Raw genomic sequence first — 16,062 nt, forward strand, 5'->3', positions numbered from 1 at the left:
GTGCCGTACGTTCGGTACTTGATTGAGACGGATCGTGAAGGTGTACGACTACATCAACCGCGTTGATAAACGCTTCCGCTTAGCGATCTTTAAGGGTATGAAGATGCTCTCCCCCTCTCGTTGCTATGCTTCTCCTAGATAGACCTTGCATGTGCATAGGAAATTTTTGAAATTGCATGCTACGTTTCCCAACAAGGTGCGCTTTCAACGATCTAGTAGATCGAAAGTTTTTCCGAAAAAAAAATTACACTTGATGAACTACTGCTATTCATGGCCTCTCTCCTTCATACTCAAAACAAGGTCAAAGAACAAAGCTCTATATCACGCAATAAGCCATCGTTTCGGTACACAAGCTCATCTACACCTGGTCAAAAAAAAATCAGAAACAATTCAAAAGAATTCTAAAAAAAAGACATATGAGTAGCTCTTCGCAAAGAAGACAAATCGAATCAGGACAGACTGAATAGTGCATAAACAACAAACTTTTTTACAGACCAAATTTGGTAGCTGCTCAGATGTTCAAATGATTTGAAAATTAAAACGGAGCTCACGCATCAAATTATCTATCATGATTTTTCTTTTGATTTTTTTTAAATTTCTACTATTTGTTTTGATTTTTTTTTTAAGCATGGGTGCAAATGAGCCTGGGCTTAGAAGTAGATTGTCGCCGGTGATATTGTTTATATTGTTTCATGCCAGTAACGTTGTTGTATGATGACGCACAGTGGAATGTGGAATCAAAGTGGGTCACCCCTCTAGAGATCGATGGAATTTAATGTCCACCTTTCGATCGGAGCGCTCATACTTCCAAAGTGCGCCATGTATGCTGGTATTAAACTAATGCCTTTTTAGTTTGCTGTGTGTAGAAATTTGACCTTGCGAGATTTCTACGTGAGATCTATAAATTGAGGTGCCGTACCGCTGTGTTCAGCTTGTACCACCATGGCATCTCTCAAGGAAAACCTGCAGCTGGAAGAACCACTTCTTGAGGTCAGTTTCTCTGCTACTTCTTCTACGTCCATGTTGAGTTCAGTAGCTTGATTTTCTAAAGCGATTATTCATTCTTATGTGCTTCGGCGTCCCTTGAAGTACGAACATATATGTTTCTTGATAAATTTGGAGAGAATCAGCTCGTTTTGCTGCCCAAAGTACCATATGCTGTGTATCGTATGGATGTCATATCGATCCTTGGACACTGAAATATTGGAAACAAATGGATCTCTTTTATTTTTACCATTATGACCTGCATATTGCTGTGCTGAGATGTGCAAAATGCTGGCTGTTACAAGCCTGATGCAATACTGATTTTTCTCATAATATTGTCCCTGAAAAAGGATGTTCCGTTTGGCAAAATCATTGGCAATTAACTTGGCACCAGTTTCTGTCTTCTATTCACATTCTGATCCCAGATCCCAGCCTCTGTTTTTCTATCATGTACTCCATATACAGTTACTTCATGCTTTTGCAGAAAGATACATACTGGTACTTCTACTAAAGAGTATCAGGCTTGTCTTATACAGGGTTCTGTGGTACACAGAGGGGACCGAGTTGTTGACATCAAAGGAACAACAACTCCTGGAGCGAAGCACCGTACCGGCAGTTGGAAAGCATGCAAGTTCATCTTAGGTAAGCGGGAACTGTCAAGTTTTCATGCAGATCTGGTACAAAAAAACATCGAGGGTACTTCATTTCAGTTCAGTTTGTCCAATTTTTGTGCTCAGAGTGCACCAGATGCATGGCTTTTTTCCATGAACATTAGTACTGTTGTTTCTCTGTGCTGCCCATTACTTCGGAGTTTGCTTGAGAAATACTACTCTACTACTAACTAGATCTGAGTTCCGGCTTGCATTGCGTGCAGTGACTGAGTGCTTCGAGGAGCTAGCGTACTACGGGATCCAGTTCAACCTGGTAACCTTCCTCAAGACGATATTGCAGGAGAGCAATGTGTCTGCGGCGAGGAACTACACCAACTGGCAGGGGACTTGCTACATCGCCCCCCTCGTCGGAGCTATCGTCGCCGACTCCTATCTGGGCAGATACCTTACCACGCTGGCCTTCTTCGCAGTTTACCTAATCGTAAGCACACACGAGCTGTAATCCCTTCGATGCCATGCATACACACTGTACGATCATCCTTAAAAAATGGAGCTAGTTTCTTAGCAATTCAACGTTTGTTTTTTTTGGCGCAACACAAGGGAATGGCTGCGATGTCAGTTTCAGCGTCGTTCCCGGTGGCGTGCACCGGGCTCGACTGCCTGCAGGATGTTGGCTCGTCGCCTTCGTCCCAGTCCGCCGTGTTCTTCCTCGGCCTGTACATGATGGCCATCGGGGCCGGCGGCATCAAGCCCTGCGTCTCCTCCTTCGGCGCCGACCAGTTCGACGACGGCGTCCCGGCGGAGAGGCTGAAGAAGAACTCCTTCTTCAACTGGTTCTTCTTCTCCATCTACATCGGCAGCTTCGTCTCCGGCACCGTCGTCGTGTGGGTGCAGGACCACTGCGGGTGGGTCGTAGGCCTCTGGATCCCCACCCTGTTCATCGCGCTGGCCATCGCGAGCTTCTTGCTGGGCTCCGGCTCGTACAGGGTGCAGAAGCCTCTGGGAAGCCCGCTGGCAAGAGTTTCCCAGGTCGTCGTCGCGGCCGTGCGGAAACGGAATGTAAGTCTGCCGCGTGATGCTTCTCTCCTCCACGAGCTCTCGGAGGTTGAATCAATGGCGGAGTCGGACGGTGCCAAGAAATTGCAGCATACACCAGTGCTCAGGTAATTAGCTAAGTTCTTAATTTTCATGGGCTGGAGCTGGATCGACCTTTTTGCTGTCGAAAAACTGATTGAAAGTGTTTCTTGCCCAGTTTCCTGGACAAGGCTGCAGTGGTCTCTTCGGCGGAGGAGCTTTACTCGGATCCATGGAGGCTTTGCACTGTCACGCAAGTGGAGGAGCTCAAGATCGTGATCGGCATGCTCCCGATCTGGGCCACCGGCATCGTTTACTTCTCCGTCCTCGCGCAGTTCTCCTCGACGTTTCTGGAGCAAGGGAGGATGATGGACACGGCGATCGGCGCCTTCGCGATCCCTCCGGCGTCCCTGGCTTCCTTCGACGCCGTCAGCGTCATCCTCTTCGTGCCCGTCTACGACAGGGTGCTCATCCCGGCGGCGAGGAGGTTCACCGGCAACGAGCGGGGGTTCTCGGAGCTGCAGCGGTTCGGCGTCGGCCTGTTCCTCTCCGTGCTGGTCATGGCGGCCGCGGCGATGGTGGAGGCGCGGCGGCTGGCGCTGGACCGGGTGGCGGCGGCGCCGATGTGCATCCTGTGGCAGGTGCCGCAGTACCTCCTGGTGGGCGCCAGCGTGGTGTTCGCGTGCGTCGGGCAGTCGGAGTTCTTCTACAACGAGGCGCCGGAGTCCATGCGGAGCCTCTGCTCCGCGCTGGGGCTCCTCACGGTGTCGCTCGGGAGCTACCTGAGCTCGCTCGTGGTGACCGTCGTGTCTGGCGTCACGACGCGGGGCGGCGGGCCCGGGTGGATACCGGATAACCTCAACGAGGGCCACCTCGACCGGTTCTTCTGGCTCATCGCTGCGCTTAGCGCGCTCAATCTCGCGGTTTTCGTCTGGTGTGCCAAGAGATACAAGTGTAAGAATGTCTCTTGATCGTAGAAATGCTCTAGATTTTATTTTTTGGTGTCCTGCAGTCTGCAGACGCATGTAAAATCCTAAATGTGGCATGATTGATTTTTTTTTTATATATTAATTTCAAGACTGGATTGTTTCTTCCGTTTCCATTGCTTGATCATACCGGCATAAGGGCATCTTTAGCCGATCGACTAAAAACAACGAACCTAGCCAAAGTCTCAAATAGGTTAGAGAGTAGTAAAAGATTTACTCCTCCGCCGAAAACTTGACCCGGGCAGAGCCGGACTACCCTCGGGGTGAGCAGCATCCAGCCGAGCACTCCGACGGAACGCAATCACCGGGGAGAAAGCCGACCGGCCGCGGCGAGAGTAGGCAGCTGACCGGGGAGGGGGTGGCTGGGTGGCCATGGGGGTGGTCACCCGAGCCTCCCCATCCGTGGTCAGGGCCCCCGCGGGTGAAGCCAGAAGAGCGGGCCCGGAGCAGCTGAGGAGGAGCGGAGTCGGGGACGGAAGCAGCAGAGACGGGAGCGCCTCGGGGGGAGGGGGCTGAGCGGCCGCGGCGGGCGACGCCGGAAGGGGGGCGTCGGCCACCGGGGCTACCACCACCTCAGGGAGAGCCATCAGATCCATCTGCAGCAGACTGGGATCCGGAGTAGCAGCCAAGGGGAGGGCCAACTCCAAACCCAGTGAGACGAGAGCAGCCGAGGAGGGAGAGCGCGGGGAAGAAGCCGGGCAGACGACTAGGCCGACACTGGAGATGTCGCTCGCCTCGGAGGATGTCGCCGCAGAGACCGAGGGACCGCCGAGGGCCTGGCTGGGCACGGCCTGGCGGCCCTTGCCCCCAGCGGCCAGAGGAGGAGGCGAGGGGGAAGGGGAGCGGGAGTCCTCTGAACCCCCCTCGTCATCGGAGTGGTTAGAGCGGGCACGGTGACGACCGTGGTAGTCTCCATCGGCCCCCGGGTTGCCACCGAGGAGACCGGCGTCAAGGTAGCAGGGCGGCCGACGTGGTTGGGAGGCTCGGGGGAGATCCTGAGGTCGAAGCCCTGGTCGTTGAAGAAAACTCGGACGATGGTGCGGAGCTTGGTGGAGTCGAGGCACTTGACCTTGACCCGGACCTCCTCCTCTTTGCGCAGCGAGAGCTCATCGACCACCACCACCTTGTCCAGGAGACGGGACATCTGGCGGATGACGAGCTCAGACCGCGCAATAGTAGGGAGGCCGGCGACAAGGATCCAAGCGGTGTCAAGTACGGCCGCCGCCTGAGCATCAAGGATCGGCTCGGAGATGTCGACAACTAGCTGGTTGAGAGCGAGCGTGATCCGGCCACTGTGCATCGCGTAGCCGTAGCTGACGGAGTCGGGGAAGACGACGGTGAAGATGTGGCCAGCGGTGGGGGTGACCGCCCAGTCCCACTGGCGACGGTAGAGGTGGTTGAGCTCGGCCTCGATCATCTCCAGGGATGCCACCCCGTCAACCACGGTGACGACCGCCTGGAGGGTCGGCGAGGGTGGCGGAAGGTCGGGGACCTCGAGGTGGAAGAAGCCCAGCCCGTCAATCCCGTGGTTGTACATCATGAGCTCCGACGTCACAGGGCGAGCAGGACAAAGCAGGGCGGGATGGCCAGGGTCCTGGCAGATGTAGCAACACCGGGGGTTGACGCAGCTCACTTGCGAATGCCCCGCCACCCCGCAATTGAAGCACGGGGGACGGGGTAGGTTGGAGACCGGGCCCGGTGCCGGGGATGAACCCGGAGCCATCGGGGGACACAAAGCGGGGGCGCCCCGCCCCTACCCGTGGCGCTTCTTCTTCTTGGGCGGGCCCTGACGACCGCGGGAAGGACCGGAGCCCGGGGCAGTCGAAGGGGCCGGCACCGAAGGCGATGCGGCGTGGGACGGGGCATACTTCCGCAGGGCCGGAGCAGAAGGCTGAGAAGGGGGCGGGACGAGGCAGGGAGCGACGAACGAGGCGGGGAAGGAGATCGGCCGCGCCGAGGCGGAGGGGAAGGCGAGCGACGGCGGGGACGCCAGTCACTGGAAGCAGTCGGACGGGAAGAGCGCGACCGGCCCGTCGCGGAGCTCCCACAGCTCCCGGCGCAGCTCTTCCTCGCGACGCAACGCATCGGGCGAAGGGCGGCGGGGCTCGTGGCGGTCCTCGGACCTCTGCTTCTGCCGCGGCTCGCCGTCGTTCCACTCACGCATGGCCGGCAGCAGCGGCGGGGAGGGAGGCGAGGACGGGCACGCAGCGGGAGACGGCGGGGAGGAGCGCGGGTGGGGAAAGGCTTGCGGTTGGAGGGGGGAGCAGTCGAGGCGGCGGGGGAGAGAAGGGGCGACCGGGCACCCCCGAGGGAGCCAAATCGAGCTGGCCGGGAGCATGGGCCTAGGGCACTGGGGCGGCCCAGCCACCTCAGGCTGGCCCAGCCGGGGCGAGGAGGGCCCAGCAGGCGCGGATGACAGATGGGCTGGGCCGTGGCCTAGAATGCCCCGACAGGCCGAATCGAAGTCCAGCAGGCGACGGGGAGGGGCGAGCCGTAGGGTTTCCCCCCTATCGGCAGGCGGCGCCTCGGCCGTCGGCACCAGCGACCCGCCGCCAGTGAGGGCCGGCGCAGGGCGGCGCAGGGGGACGGAGATGCGGACGCGGAGAGAGGACGACCCGAACGAGGCAATAAACAGACGGAAGGGGAAGACGCGGGTCACCGGAGTATGTCCCTCCCCACGCCGCATCGCCTTCGGTGCCGGCCCCTTCGGCTGCCTCGGGCTCCGGTCCTTCCCTCGGTCGTCAGGGCCCGCCCAAGAAGAAGAAGCTCCGCGGGCAGGGGTGGGGCGCCCTCGTTTTGCTTCCCCCGGTGGCTCCGGGTCCATCCACGGCATCGGGCCCGGTCTTCAACCTACCCCGTCCCCCGTGCTTCAATTGCGGGGCGGCGGGGCATTCACAAGTGAGCTGCGTCAACCCCTAGTGTTGCTACATCTGCCAGGACCCTGGCCATCCCGCCCTGCTTTGTCCTGCTCGCCCTGTGACGTTAGAGCTCATGATGTACGGCCACAGGATTGAGGGGCTGGGCTTCTTCCACCTCGAGGTCCCCGACCTTCCGCCACCCTCACCGACCCTCCAGGCGGTCGTCACCGTGGTTGACGGGCATCCCCGGAGATGATCGAGGCCGAGCTCAACCACCTCTACCATCGCCAGTGGGACTGGGTGGTCACCCCCACCGCTGGCCACATCTTCATCATCGTCTTCCCCGACTCCGTCAGCTACGGCTACGCGACGCGCAGTGGCTGGATCACGCTCGCTCTCAACCAGCTGGTTGTCGACATCTTCGAGCCGATCCTTGATGCTCAGGCGGCGGCCGTACTTGACACCGCTTGGATCCTTGTCGCCGGCCTCCCTGATATTGCGCGGTCTGAGCTCGTCATCCGCCAGATGTCCCGTATCCTGGGCAAGGTGGTGGTGGTCGATGAGATCTCGCTGCGCAAAGAGGAGGAGGTCCGGGTCAAGGTCAAGTGCCTCGACTCCACCAATCTCCGCACCATCGTCCGAGTTTTCTTCAACGACCAGGGCTTCGACCTCAGGATCTCCCCCGAGTCTCCCAACCACGTCGGCCGCCCCGCTACCTTGACGTCGGTCTCCCCCGTGGCAACCCGGGGGCCGATGGAGACTACCACGGTCATCACCGTGCCCGCTCTCACCACTCCGATGACGAGGGGGGTTTGGAGGACTCCCGCTCCCCTTCCCCCTCGCCTCCTCCTCCGGCCGCTGGGGGCAAGGGCCGCCAGGCCGTGCCCTGCCAGGCCCTCGGCGGTCCCTCGGTCTCTGCGGCGACATCCTCCGAGGCGAGCGACATCTCCAACGTCGGCCTGGTCGTCTGCCCGGCTTCTTCCCCGCGCTCTCCCTCCTCGGATGCTCTTGTCTCACTGGGTCCGGAGTTGGCCCTCCCCTTGGCTACTACTCCGGATCTCAGTCTGCTGCAGATGGATCTGATGGCTCTCCCTGAGGTGGTGGTAGCCCCGGTGGCTGACGCCCCCCTTCCGGCGTCGCCGCCGCGGCCGCTCAGCCCCCTCCCCTCGAGGCACTCCCGTCTCTGCTGCTTCCGTCCCCGGCTCCGACCCTAGCTCTGCTCCTCCTCAGCTGCTCCGGGCCCTCTCTTCTGGCTTCACCCGCGGGGGCCCTGACCATGGATGGGGAGGCTCGGGTGACCACCCCCATGGCCGCCCAGCCACCCCCTCCACGGTCAGCTGCCTACTCTCGCCGCGGCCGATCAGCTTCCTCCCCGGTGATTGCGCCCCGTTGGAGTGCTCGGCTGGATGCTGCTCACCCCGAGGGTAGTCCGGCTCTGCCCATCTCCGAGCGGGCGGAGATCCATGCTGCTTCTCCGAACCTGGAGCCAGGTACACCTGCCGTCCCCCCTTCGGCCTTGTCTTGTTCCTTCTCTGCTCTCGAGTCGATCCCTCTTGGGAACCTTGCGAAGGTGGCCTCTGACTCTGCAATCATTTTTAGGGGGGAAGCTGGTCCCCCCTTAGTCCAGATTGCGGCGATCCATGCTCGCGAGATCCTAGATGGGAGGCTCGCGGAGGCCCGTGCGGCTCTCCTCCTGCCTCCTGGTCCACCCTCGGCCGATGAGACTCCCCCTTCGGCTGCGTTGAGGCAGTTAGGTGCCCCTCCCCCGGTGGGCAAGGTCGAAATTGTTGGGGAACGTAGCAAGAAACCAAAGTTGTCGTTTCTTAAAGTTTGGGGCTGCGATGCTTATGTGAAAAAGCTTCAACCTGATAAGCTCGAACCCAAATCGGAGAAATATGACTTCATATGATACCCAAAGAAAACTGTTGGGTACACCTTCTATCGCAGATCCGAAGGCAAGACATTCGTTGCTAAGAATGGATCATTTCTAGAGAAGGAGTTTCTCTCGAAAGAAGTGAGTGGGAGGAAAGTAGAACTTGACGAGGTAACTGTACCTGCTCCCTTACTGGAAAGTAGTTCATCACAGAAAACTGTTTCTGTGACACCTACACCAGTTAGTGAGGAAGCCAATGATGATGATCATGAAACTTCAGAACAAGATACTACTGAACCTCGTAGATCAACCAGAGTAAGATCCGCGCCAGAGTGGTACGATAATCCTTTTCTGGAAGTCATGCTACTAGATCATGATGAACCTACGAACTATAAAGAAGCGATGGTGAGCCCAGATTCCGCAAAGTGGCTTGAAGCCATGAAATCTGAGATGGGATCCATGTATGAGAACAAAGTATGGACTTTGGTTGACTTGCCCGATGATCAGCAAGCAATTGAGAATAAATGGATCTTTAAGAAGAAGACTGACGCTCATGGTAATGTTATTGTCTACAAAGCTCGACTTGTCGCAAAAAGGTTTTTGGCAAGTTCAAGGTGTTGACTACGATGAGAGTTTCTCACTCGTATCTATGCTTAAGTCTGTCAGAATCATGTTAGCTATTGCCGCATTTTATGAAATCCGGCAAATGGATAAACAAAAACTGCATTCCTTAATGGATTTATTAAAGAAGAGTTGTATATGATACAACCAGAAGGTTTTGTCAATCCTAAAGGTGCTAACAAAATATGCAAGCTCCAGCGATCCATCTGTGGACTGGTGCAAGCATCTCGGAGTTGGAATATACGCTTTGATGAGTTGATCAAAGCATATGGTTTTATACAGACTTGCGGTGAAGCCTGTATTTACAAGAAAGTGAGTGGGAGCACTACAACATTTCTGATAAGTATATGTGAATGACATATTGTTGATCGGAAATAATGTAGAATTATTCTGCAAAGCATAAAGGAGTGTTTGAAAGGAGTTTTTCAAAGAAAGACCTCGGTGAAGCTGCTTACATATTAAGTATCAAGATCTATAGAGATAGATCAAGACACTTGATAAGTTTTCAATGAGTACATACCTTGACAAGATTTTGAAGTAGTTCAAAATGGAAAAGTCAAAGTAAAAGGTTTCTTGCCTGTGTTACAAGGTGTGAAGTTGAGTAAAACTCAAAGCCTGACCACGACAGAAGATAGAAAGAGAATGAAAGTCATTCCCTATGCCTCAGTCTTAGGTTCTATAAAATATGCCATGCTGTATACCAGATCTATTGTATGCCCTACCACTGAGTTTGGCAAGGGAGTACAATAGTGATCTAGGAGTAGATCACTGGACAGCGGTCAAAATTATCCTTAGTGGAATAAGGATATGTTTCTCGATTATGGACGTGACAAAAAGGTTCGTCGTAAAGGGTTACGTCGATGCAAGTTTTTTGACACTGATCCAGATGATTCTAAGTCTCAATCTGGATACATATTGAAAGTGGCAGCAATTAGCTAGAATAGCTCCGTGCAGAGCATTGTTGACATAGAAATTCGCAAAATACTTACAGATCTGTATGTGACAGACCCATTGACTAAAATTATCTCACAAGCAAAACATGATCACACCTTAGTACTCTTTGGGTGTTAATCACATAGCGATGTGAACTAGATTTCTGACTCTAGTAAACCCTTTGGGTGTTGATCACATATCGATGTGAACTATGGGTGTTAATCACATGGTGATGTGAACTATTGCTATTAAATCACATGGCAATGTGAACTAGATTATTGACTCTAGTGCAAGTGGGAGACTGAAGGAAATATGCCCTAGAGGCAATAATAAAGTTATTATTTATTTCCTTATTTCATGATAAATGTTTATTATTCATGCTAGAATTGTATTGACCGGAAACATAATACATGTGTGAATACATAGACAAACAAAGTGTCACTAGTATGCCTCTACTTGACTAGCTCGTTAATCAAAGATGGTTATGTTTCCTAACCATGAACAATGAGTTGTTATTTGATTAACGAGGTCACATCATTAGTTGAATGATCTGATTGACATGACCCATTCCATTAGCTTAGCACACGATCGTTTAGTATGTTGCTATTGCTTTCTTCATGACTTATACATGTTCCTATGACTATGAGATTATGCAACTCCCGTTTGCCGGAGGAACACTTTGGGTACTACCAAACGTCACAACGTAACTGGGTGATTATAAAGGAGTACTACAGGTGTCTCCAATGGTCGATGTTGAGTTGGCGTATTTCGAGATTAGGATTTGTCACTCCGATTGTCGGAGAGGTATCTCTGGGCCCTCTCGGTAATACACATCACATAAGCCTTGCAAGCATTACAACTAATATGTTAGTTGTGAGATGATGTATTACGGAACGAGTAAAGAGACTTGCCGGTAACGAGATTGAACTAGGTATTGGATACCGACGATCGAATCTCGGGCAAGTAACATACCGATGACAAAGGGAACAACGTATGTTGTTATGCGGTCTGACCGATAAAGATCTTCGTAGAATATGTAGGAGCCAATATGGGCATCCAGGTCCCGCTATTGGTTATTGACCGGAGACGTGTCTCGGTCATGTCTACATTGTTCTCGAACCCGTAGGGTCCGCACGCTTAAGGTTACGATGACAGTTATATTATGAGTTTATGCATTTTGATGTACCGAAGGTTGTTCGGAGCCCCGGATGTGATCACGGACATGACGAGGAGTCTCGAAATGGTCGAGACATAAAGATTGATATATTGGAAGCCTATGTTTGGACATCGGAAGTGTTCCGGGTCAAATCGGGATTTTACCGGGTTACCGGGAGGTTACCGGAACCCCCCGGGAGCCATATGGGCCTTCATGGGCCTTAGTGGAAAGGAGAAAGGGGCAGCCCAAGGGGGCTGCGCGCCTCCCCCCTTCCCCTAGTCCTATTAGGACTAGGAGAGGTGGCCGGCCGCCCCTCTCCCTCTTTCCCCCTTGGGAATCCTAGTTGGAATAGGATTGGGGGGGGGGGTCCTACTCCCGGTAGGAGTAGGACTCCTGCTGCGCCTCTCTCTCTTGGCCGGCGCCCCCTCCCCCCTTGGCTCCTTTATATACTGAGGTAGAGGCACCCCAAAGACACAAGTTGACACAAGTTGATCCACGTGATCTATTCCTTAGCCGTGTGCGGTGCCCCCTGCCACCATATTCCTCGATAATACTGTAGCGGAGTTTAGGCGAAGCCCTGCTGCTGTAGTTCATCAAGATCGTCACCACGCCGTCGTGCTGACGAAACTCTTCCCCGACACTTTGCTGGATCGGAGTCCGGGGATCGTCATCGAGCTGAACGTGTGCTCGAACTCGGAGGTGCCGTAGTTTCGGTGCTTGATCGGTTGGATCGAGAAGACGTACGACTACTTCCTCTACGTCGTGTCATCGCTTCCGCAGTCGGTCTGCGTTGGGTACATAGACAATACTCTCCCCTCGTTGCTATGCATCACATGATCTTGCGTGTGCGTAGGAAATTTTTTGAAATTACTACGAAACCCAACAGTGGCATCCGAGCCTAGGTTATTGATGTTGATGTTATATGCACGAGTAGAACACAAGTGAGTTGTGGACGATACAAGTCATACTGCCTACCAGCATGTCATACTTTGGTTCGGCGGTATTGTTGGACGAGACGACCCAGACCAACCTTACGCGTACGCTTACGCGAGACCGGTTCCCTCGACGTGCTTTGCACAGAGATGGCTTGCGGGCGACTGTCTCTCCAACTTTAGTTGAACCAAGTATGGCTACGCCCGGTCCTTGCGAAGGTTAAAACGGAGTCTATTTGACCAAACTATCGTTGTGGTTTTGATGCGTAGGTGAGATTGGTTCTTACTTAAGCCCGTAGCAGCCACGTAAAACATGCAACAACAAAGTAGAGGACGTCTAACTTGTTTTTGCAGGGCATGTTGTGATGTGATATGGTCAAGGCATGATGCTGAATTTTATTGTATGAGATGATCATGTTTTGTAACCAAGTTATCGGCAACTGGCAGGAGCCATATGGTTGTCGCTTTATTGTATGCAATGCAATCGCGATGTAATGCTTTACTTTATTACTAAACGGTAGTGATAGTCGTGAAAGCATAAGATTGGCAAGACGACAACGATGCTACGATGGAGATCAAGGTGTCGCGCCGGTGACGATGGTGATCATGACGGTGCTTCGGAGATGGAGATCACAAGCACAAGATGATGATGGCCATATCATATCACTTATATTGATTGCATGTGATGTTTATCTTTTTATGCATCTTATCTTGCTTTGATTGACGGTAGCATTATAAGATGATCTCTCACTAAATTATCAAGAAGTGTTCTCCCTGAGTATGCACCGTTGCCAAAGTTCGTCGTGCCCAGACACCACGTGATGATCGGGTGTGATAAGCTCTACGTCCATCTACAACGGGTGCAAGCCAGTTTTTGCACACGCAGAATACTCAGGTTAAACTTGACGAGCCTAGCATATGCAGATATGGCCTCGGAACACGGAGACCGAAAGGTCGAGCGTGAATCATATAGTAGATATGATCAACATAAACGATGTTCACCATTGAAAACTACTCCATCTCACGTGATGATCGGTCATGGTTTAGTTGATTTGGATCACGTAATCACTTAGAAGATTAGAGGGATGTCTATCTAAGTGGGAGTTCTTTAAGTAATATGATTAATTGAACTTTAATTTATCATGAACTTAGTCCTGATAGTATTTTGCAAATTATGTTGTAGATCAATAGCTCGCGTTGTTGCTTCCCTGTGTTTATTTTGATATGTTCCTAGAGAAAAATTGTGTTGAAAAATGTTAGTAGCAATGATGCGGATTGGATCCGTGATCTGAGGTTTATCCTCATTGCTGCACAGAAGAATTATGTCCTTGATGCACCGCTAGGTGACAGACCTATTGCAGGAGCAGATGCAGACGTTATGAACGTTTGGCTGGCTCAATATGATGACTACTTGATAGTTTAGTGCACCATGCTTAAACGGCTTAGAATCGGGACTTCAAAGACGTTTTGAACGTCATGGACCATATGAGATGTTCCTGGAGTTGAAGTTAATATTTCAAGCAAATACCCGAGTTGAGAGATATGAAGTCTCCAACAAGTTCTATAGCTAAAAGATGGAGGAGAATCGCTCAACTAGTGAGCATGTACTTAGATTGTCTGGGTACTTCAATCGCTTGAATCAAGTGGGAGATAATCTTCCAGATAAGATAGTGATTGACAGAATTCTCTAGTCACCACCACCAAGTTAGTAGAACTTCGTGATGAACTATAATGCAAGGGATGACGTAAACAATTCCCGAGCTCTTCGTGATGCTAAAATCGACGAAGGTAGAAATCAAGAAAAACATCAAGTGTTGATGGTAGACAAAGACCACTAGTTTCAAGAAAAGGGCAAAGGGAAGAAGGGGAACTTCAAGAAGAACGGCAAGCGAGTTGCTGCTCAAGTGAAGAAGCCCAAGTCTGGTCCTAAGCCTGAGACTAAGTGCTTCTACTACAAAGGGATTGGTCACTGGAAGCGGAACTACCCCAAGTGATTGGCGGATAAGAAGGATGGCAAAGTGAACATAAGTATATTTGATATACATGTTATTGATGTGTACTTTACTAGTGTTTATAGCAAACCCCTTAGTATTAGGTACTAGTTCAGTTGCTAAGATTAGTAACTCGAAACGGGAGTTGCAGAATAAACAAAGACTAGTTGAAGGGGAAGTGACGATGAGTGTTGGAAGTAGTTCCAAGATTAATATGATCATCATCGCACACTCCCTATACTTTCGGGATTAGTGTTGAAACTAAATAAGTGTTATTTGGTGTTGGCGTTGAGCATGAATATGATTTGATCATGTTTATTGCAATACGGTTATTCATTTAAGTAAGAGAATAAACTGTTGTTCTGTTTACATGAATAAAACCTTATATGGTTACACACCCAATGAAAAATGGTTCATTGGATCTCGATCGTAGTGATACACATATTCATAATATTGAAACCAAAAGATGCAAAGTTAATAATGATAGTGCAACTTATTTGTGGCACTGCCGTTTGGGTCATATCGGTGTAAAGCGCATGAAGATACTCCATAAAGATGGATTTTCGGAATCACTTGGTTATGAATCATTTGATGCTTGCGAACCGTGCCTTTTGGGCAAGATGACTAAAACTCCGTTCTTCAGAACAATGGAACGTGCTACTGACTTATTGGAAATAATACATACCGATGTATGCAATCCAATGAGTGTTGATGCTCGTGGCAAGTATCATTATTTTCTGATCTTCACAGATGATTTGAGCAGATATGAGTATATCTACTTAATGAAACACAAGTCTGAAACATTTGAAATATTCAAAGAATTTCAGAGTGAAGTGAAAAATCATCGTAACAAGAAAATAAAGTTTCTACGATCTGATCGTAGAGAAGAGTATTTGAGTTACGAGTTTGGCCTTCAGTTAAAAAACAATGTGAAATAGTTTCACTACTCATGCCACCTGGAACACCACAATGGTGTGTCCGAACGTCATAATTGTACTTTATTGGATATGGTGCAACTTATGATGTTTTTTACCGATTTACCACTATCGTTTTGGGGTTATGCATTAAAGACAGCTGCATTCACGTTAAATAGGGCACCATCAAAATCCGTTGAGACGACGCCTTATGAACTGTGGTTTGGCAAGAAACCAAAGTTGTCGTTTCTTAAAGTTTGGGGCTGCGATGCTTATGTGAAAAAGCTTCAACCTGATAAGCTCGAACCCAAATCGGAGAAATATGACTTCATATGATACCCAAAGAAAATTGTTGGGTACACCTTCTATCGCAGATCCGAAGGCAAGACATTCGTTGCTAAGAATGGATCATTTCTAGAGAAGGAGTTTCTCTCGAAAGAAGTGAGTGGGAGGAAAGTAGAACTTGACGAGGTAACTGTACCTGCTCCCTTACTGGAAAGTAGTTCATCACAGAAAACTGTTTCTGTGACACCTACACCAGTTAGTGAGGAAGCCAATGATGATGATCATGAAACTTCAGAACAAGATACTACTGAACCTCGTAGATCAACCAGAGTAAGATCCGCGCCAGAGTGGTACGATAATCCTTTTCTGGAAGTCATGCTACTAGATCATGATGAACCTACGAACTATAAAGAAGCGATGGTGAGCCCAGATTCCGCAAAGTGGCTTGAAGCCATGAAATCTGAGATGGGATCCATGTATGAGAACAAAGTATGGACTTTGGTTGACTTGCCCGATGATCGGCAAGCAATTGAGAATAAATGGATCTTTAAGAAGAAGACTGACGCTGATGGTAATGTTACTGTCTACAAAGCTCGACTTGTCGCAAAAAGGTTTTCGGCAAGTTCAAGGTGTTGACTACGATGAGAGTTTCTCACTCGTATCTATGCTTAAGTCTGTCGGAATCATGTTAGCTATTGCCGCATTTTATGAAATCCGGCAAATGGATAAACAAAACTGCATTCCTTAATGGATTTATTAAAGAAGAGTTGTATATGATACAACCAGAAGGTTTTGTCAATCCTAAAGGTGCTAACAAAATATGCAAGCTCTAGCGATCCATCTA

The 16,062-nt window shown here is 50.9% G+C and overlaps 1 protein-coding gene across 1 annotated transcript; it reads left to right on the forward strand.

Moving 5' to 3' along the window:
* The first annotated feature begins 826 nt into the window (after positions 1–826).
* LOC123095026 (protein NRT1/ PTR FAMILY 8.3-like) lies at positions 827–3,769 on the forward strand. The gene is made up of 5 exons (XM_044516861.1): positions 827–990; positions 1,521–1,626; positions 1,859–2,076; positions 2,196–2,758; positions 2,848–3,769. Exons 1-5 carry the CDS (start codon positions 943–945, stop codon positions 3,638–3,640), a joined length of 1,728 nt encoding a protein of 575 aa, XP_044372796.1. The 5' UTR covers positions 827–942; the 3' UTR covers positions 3,641–3,769.
* Positions 3,770–16,062: the final 12,293 nt, after the last annotated feature.

This window comes from Triticum aestivum, chromosome 4B, assembly GCF_018294505.1.
Source record: "Triticum aestivum cultivar Chinese Spring chromosome 4B, IWGSC CS RefSeq v2.1, whole genome shotgun sequence".
In the NCBI taxonomy this organism is placed as follows: Eukaryota; Viridiplantae; Streptophyta; class Magnoliopsida; order Poales; family Poaceae; genus Triticum; species Triticum aestivum.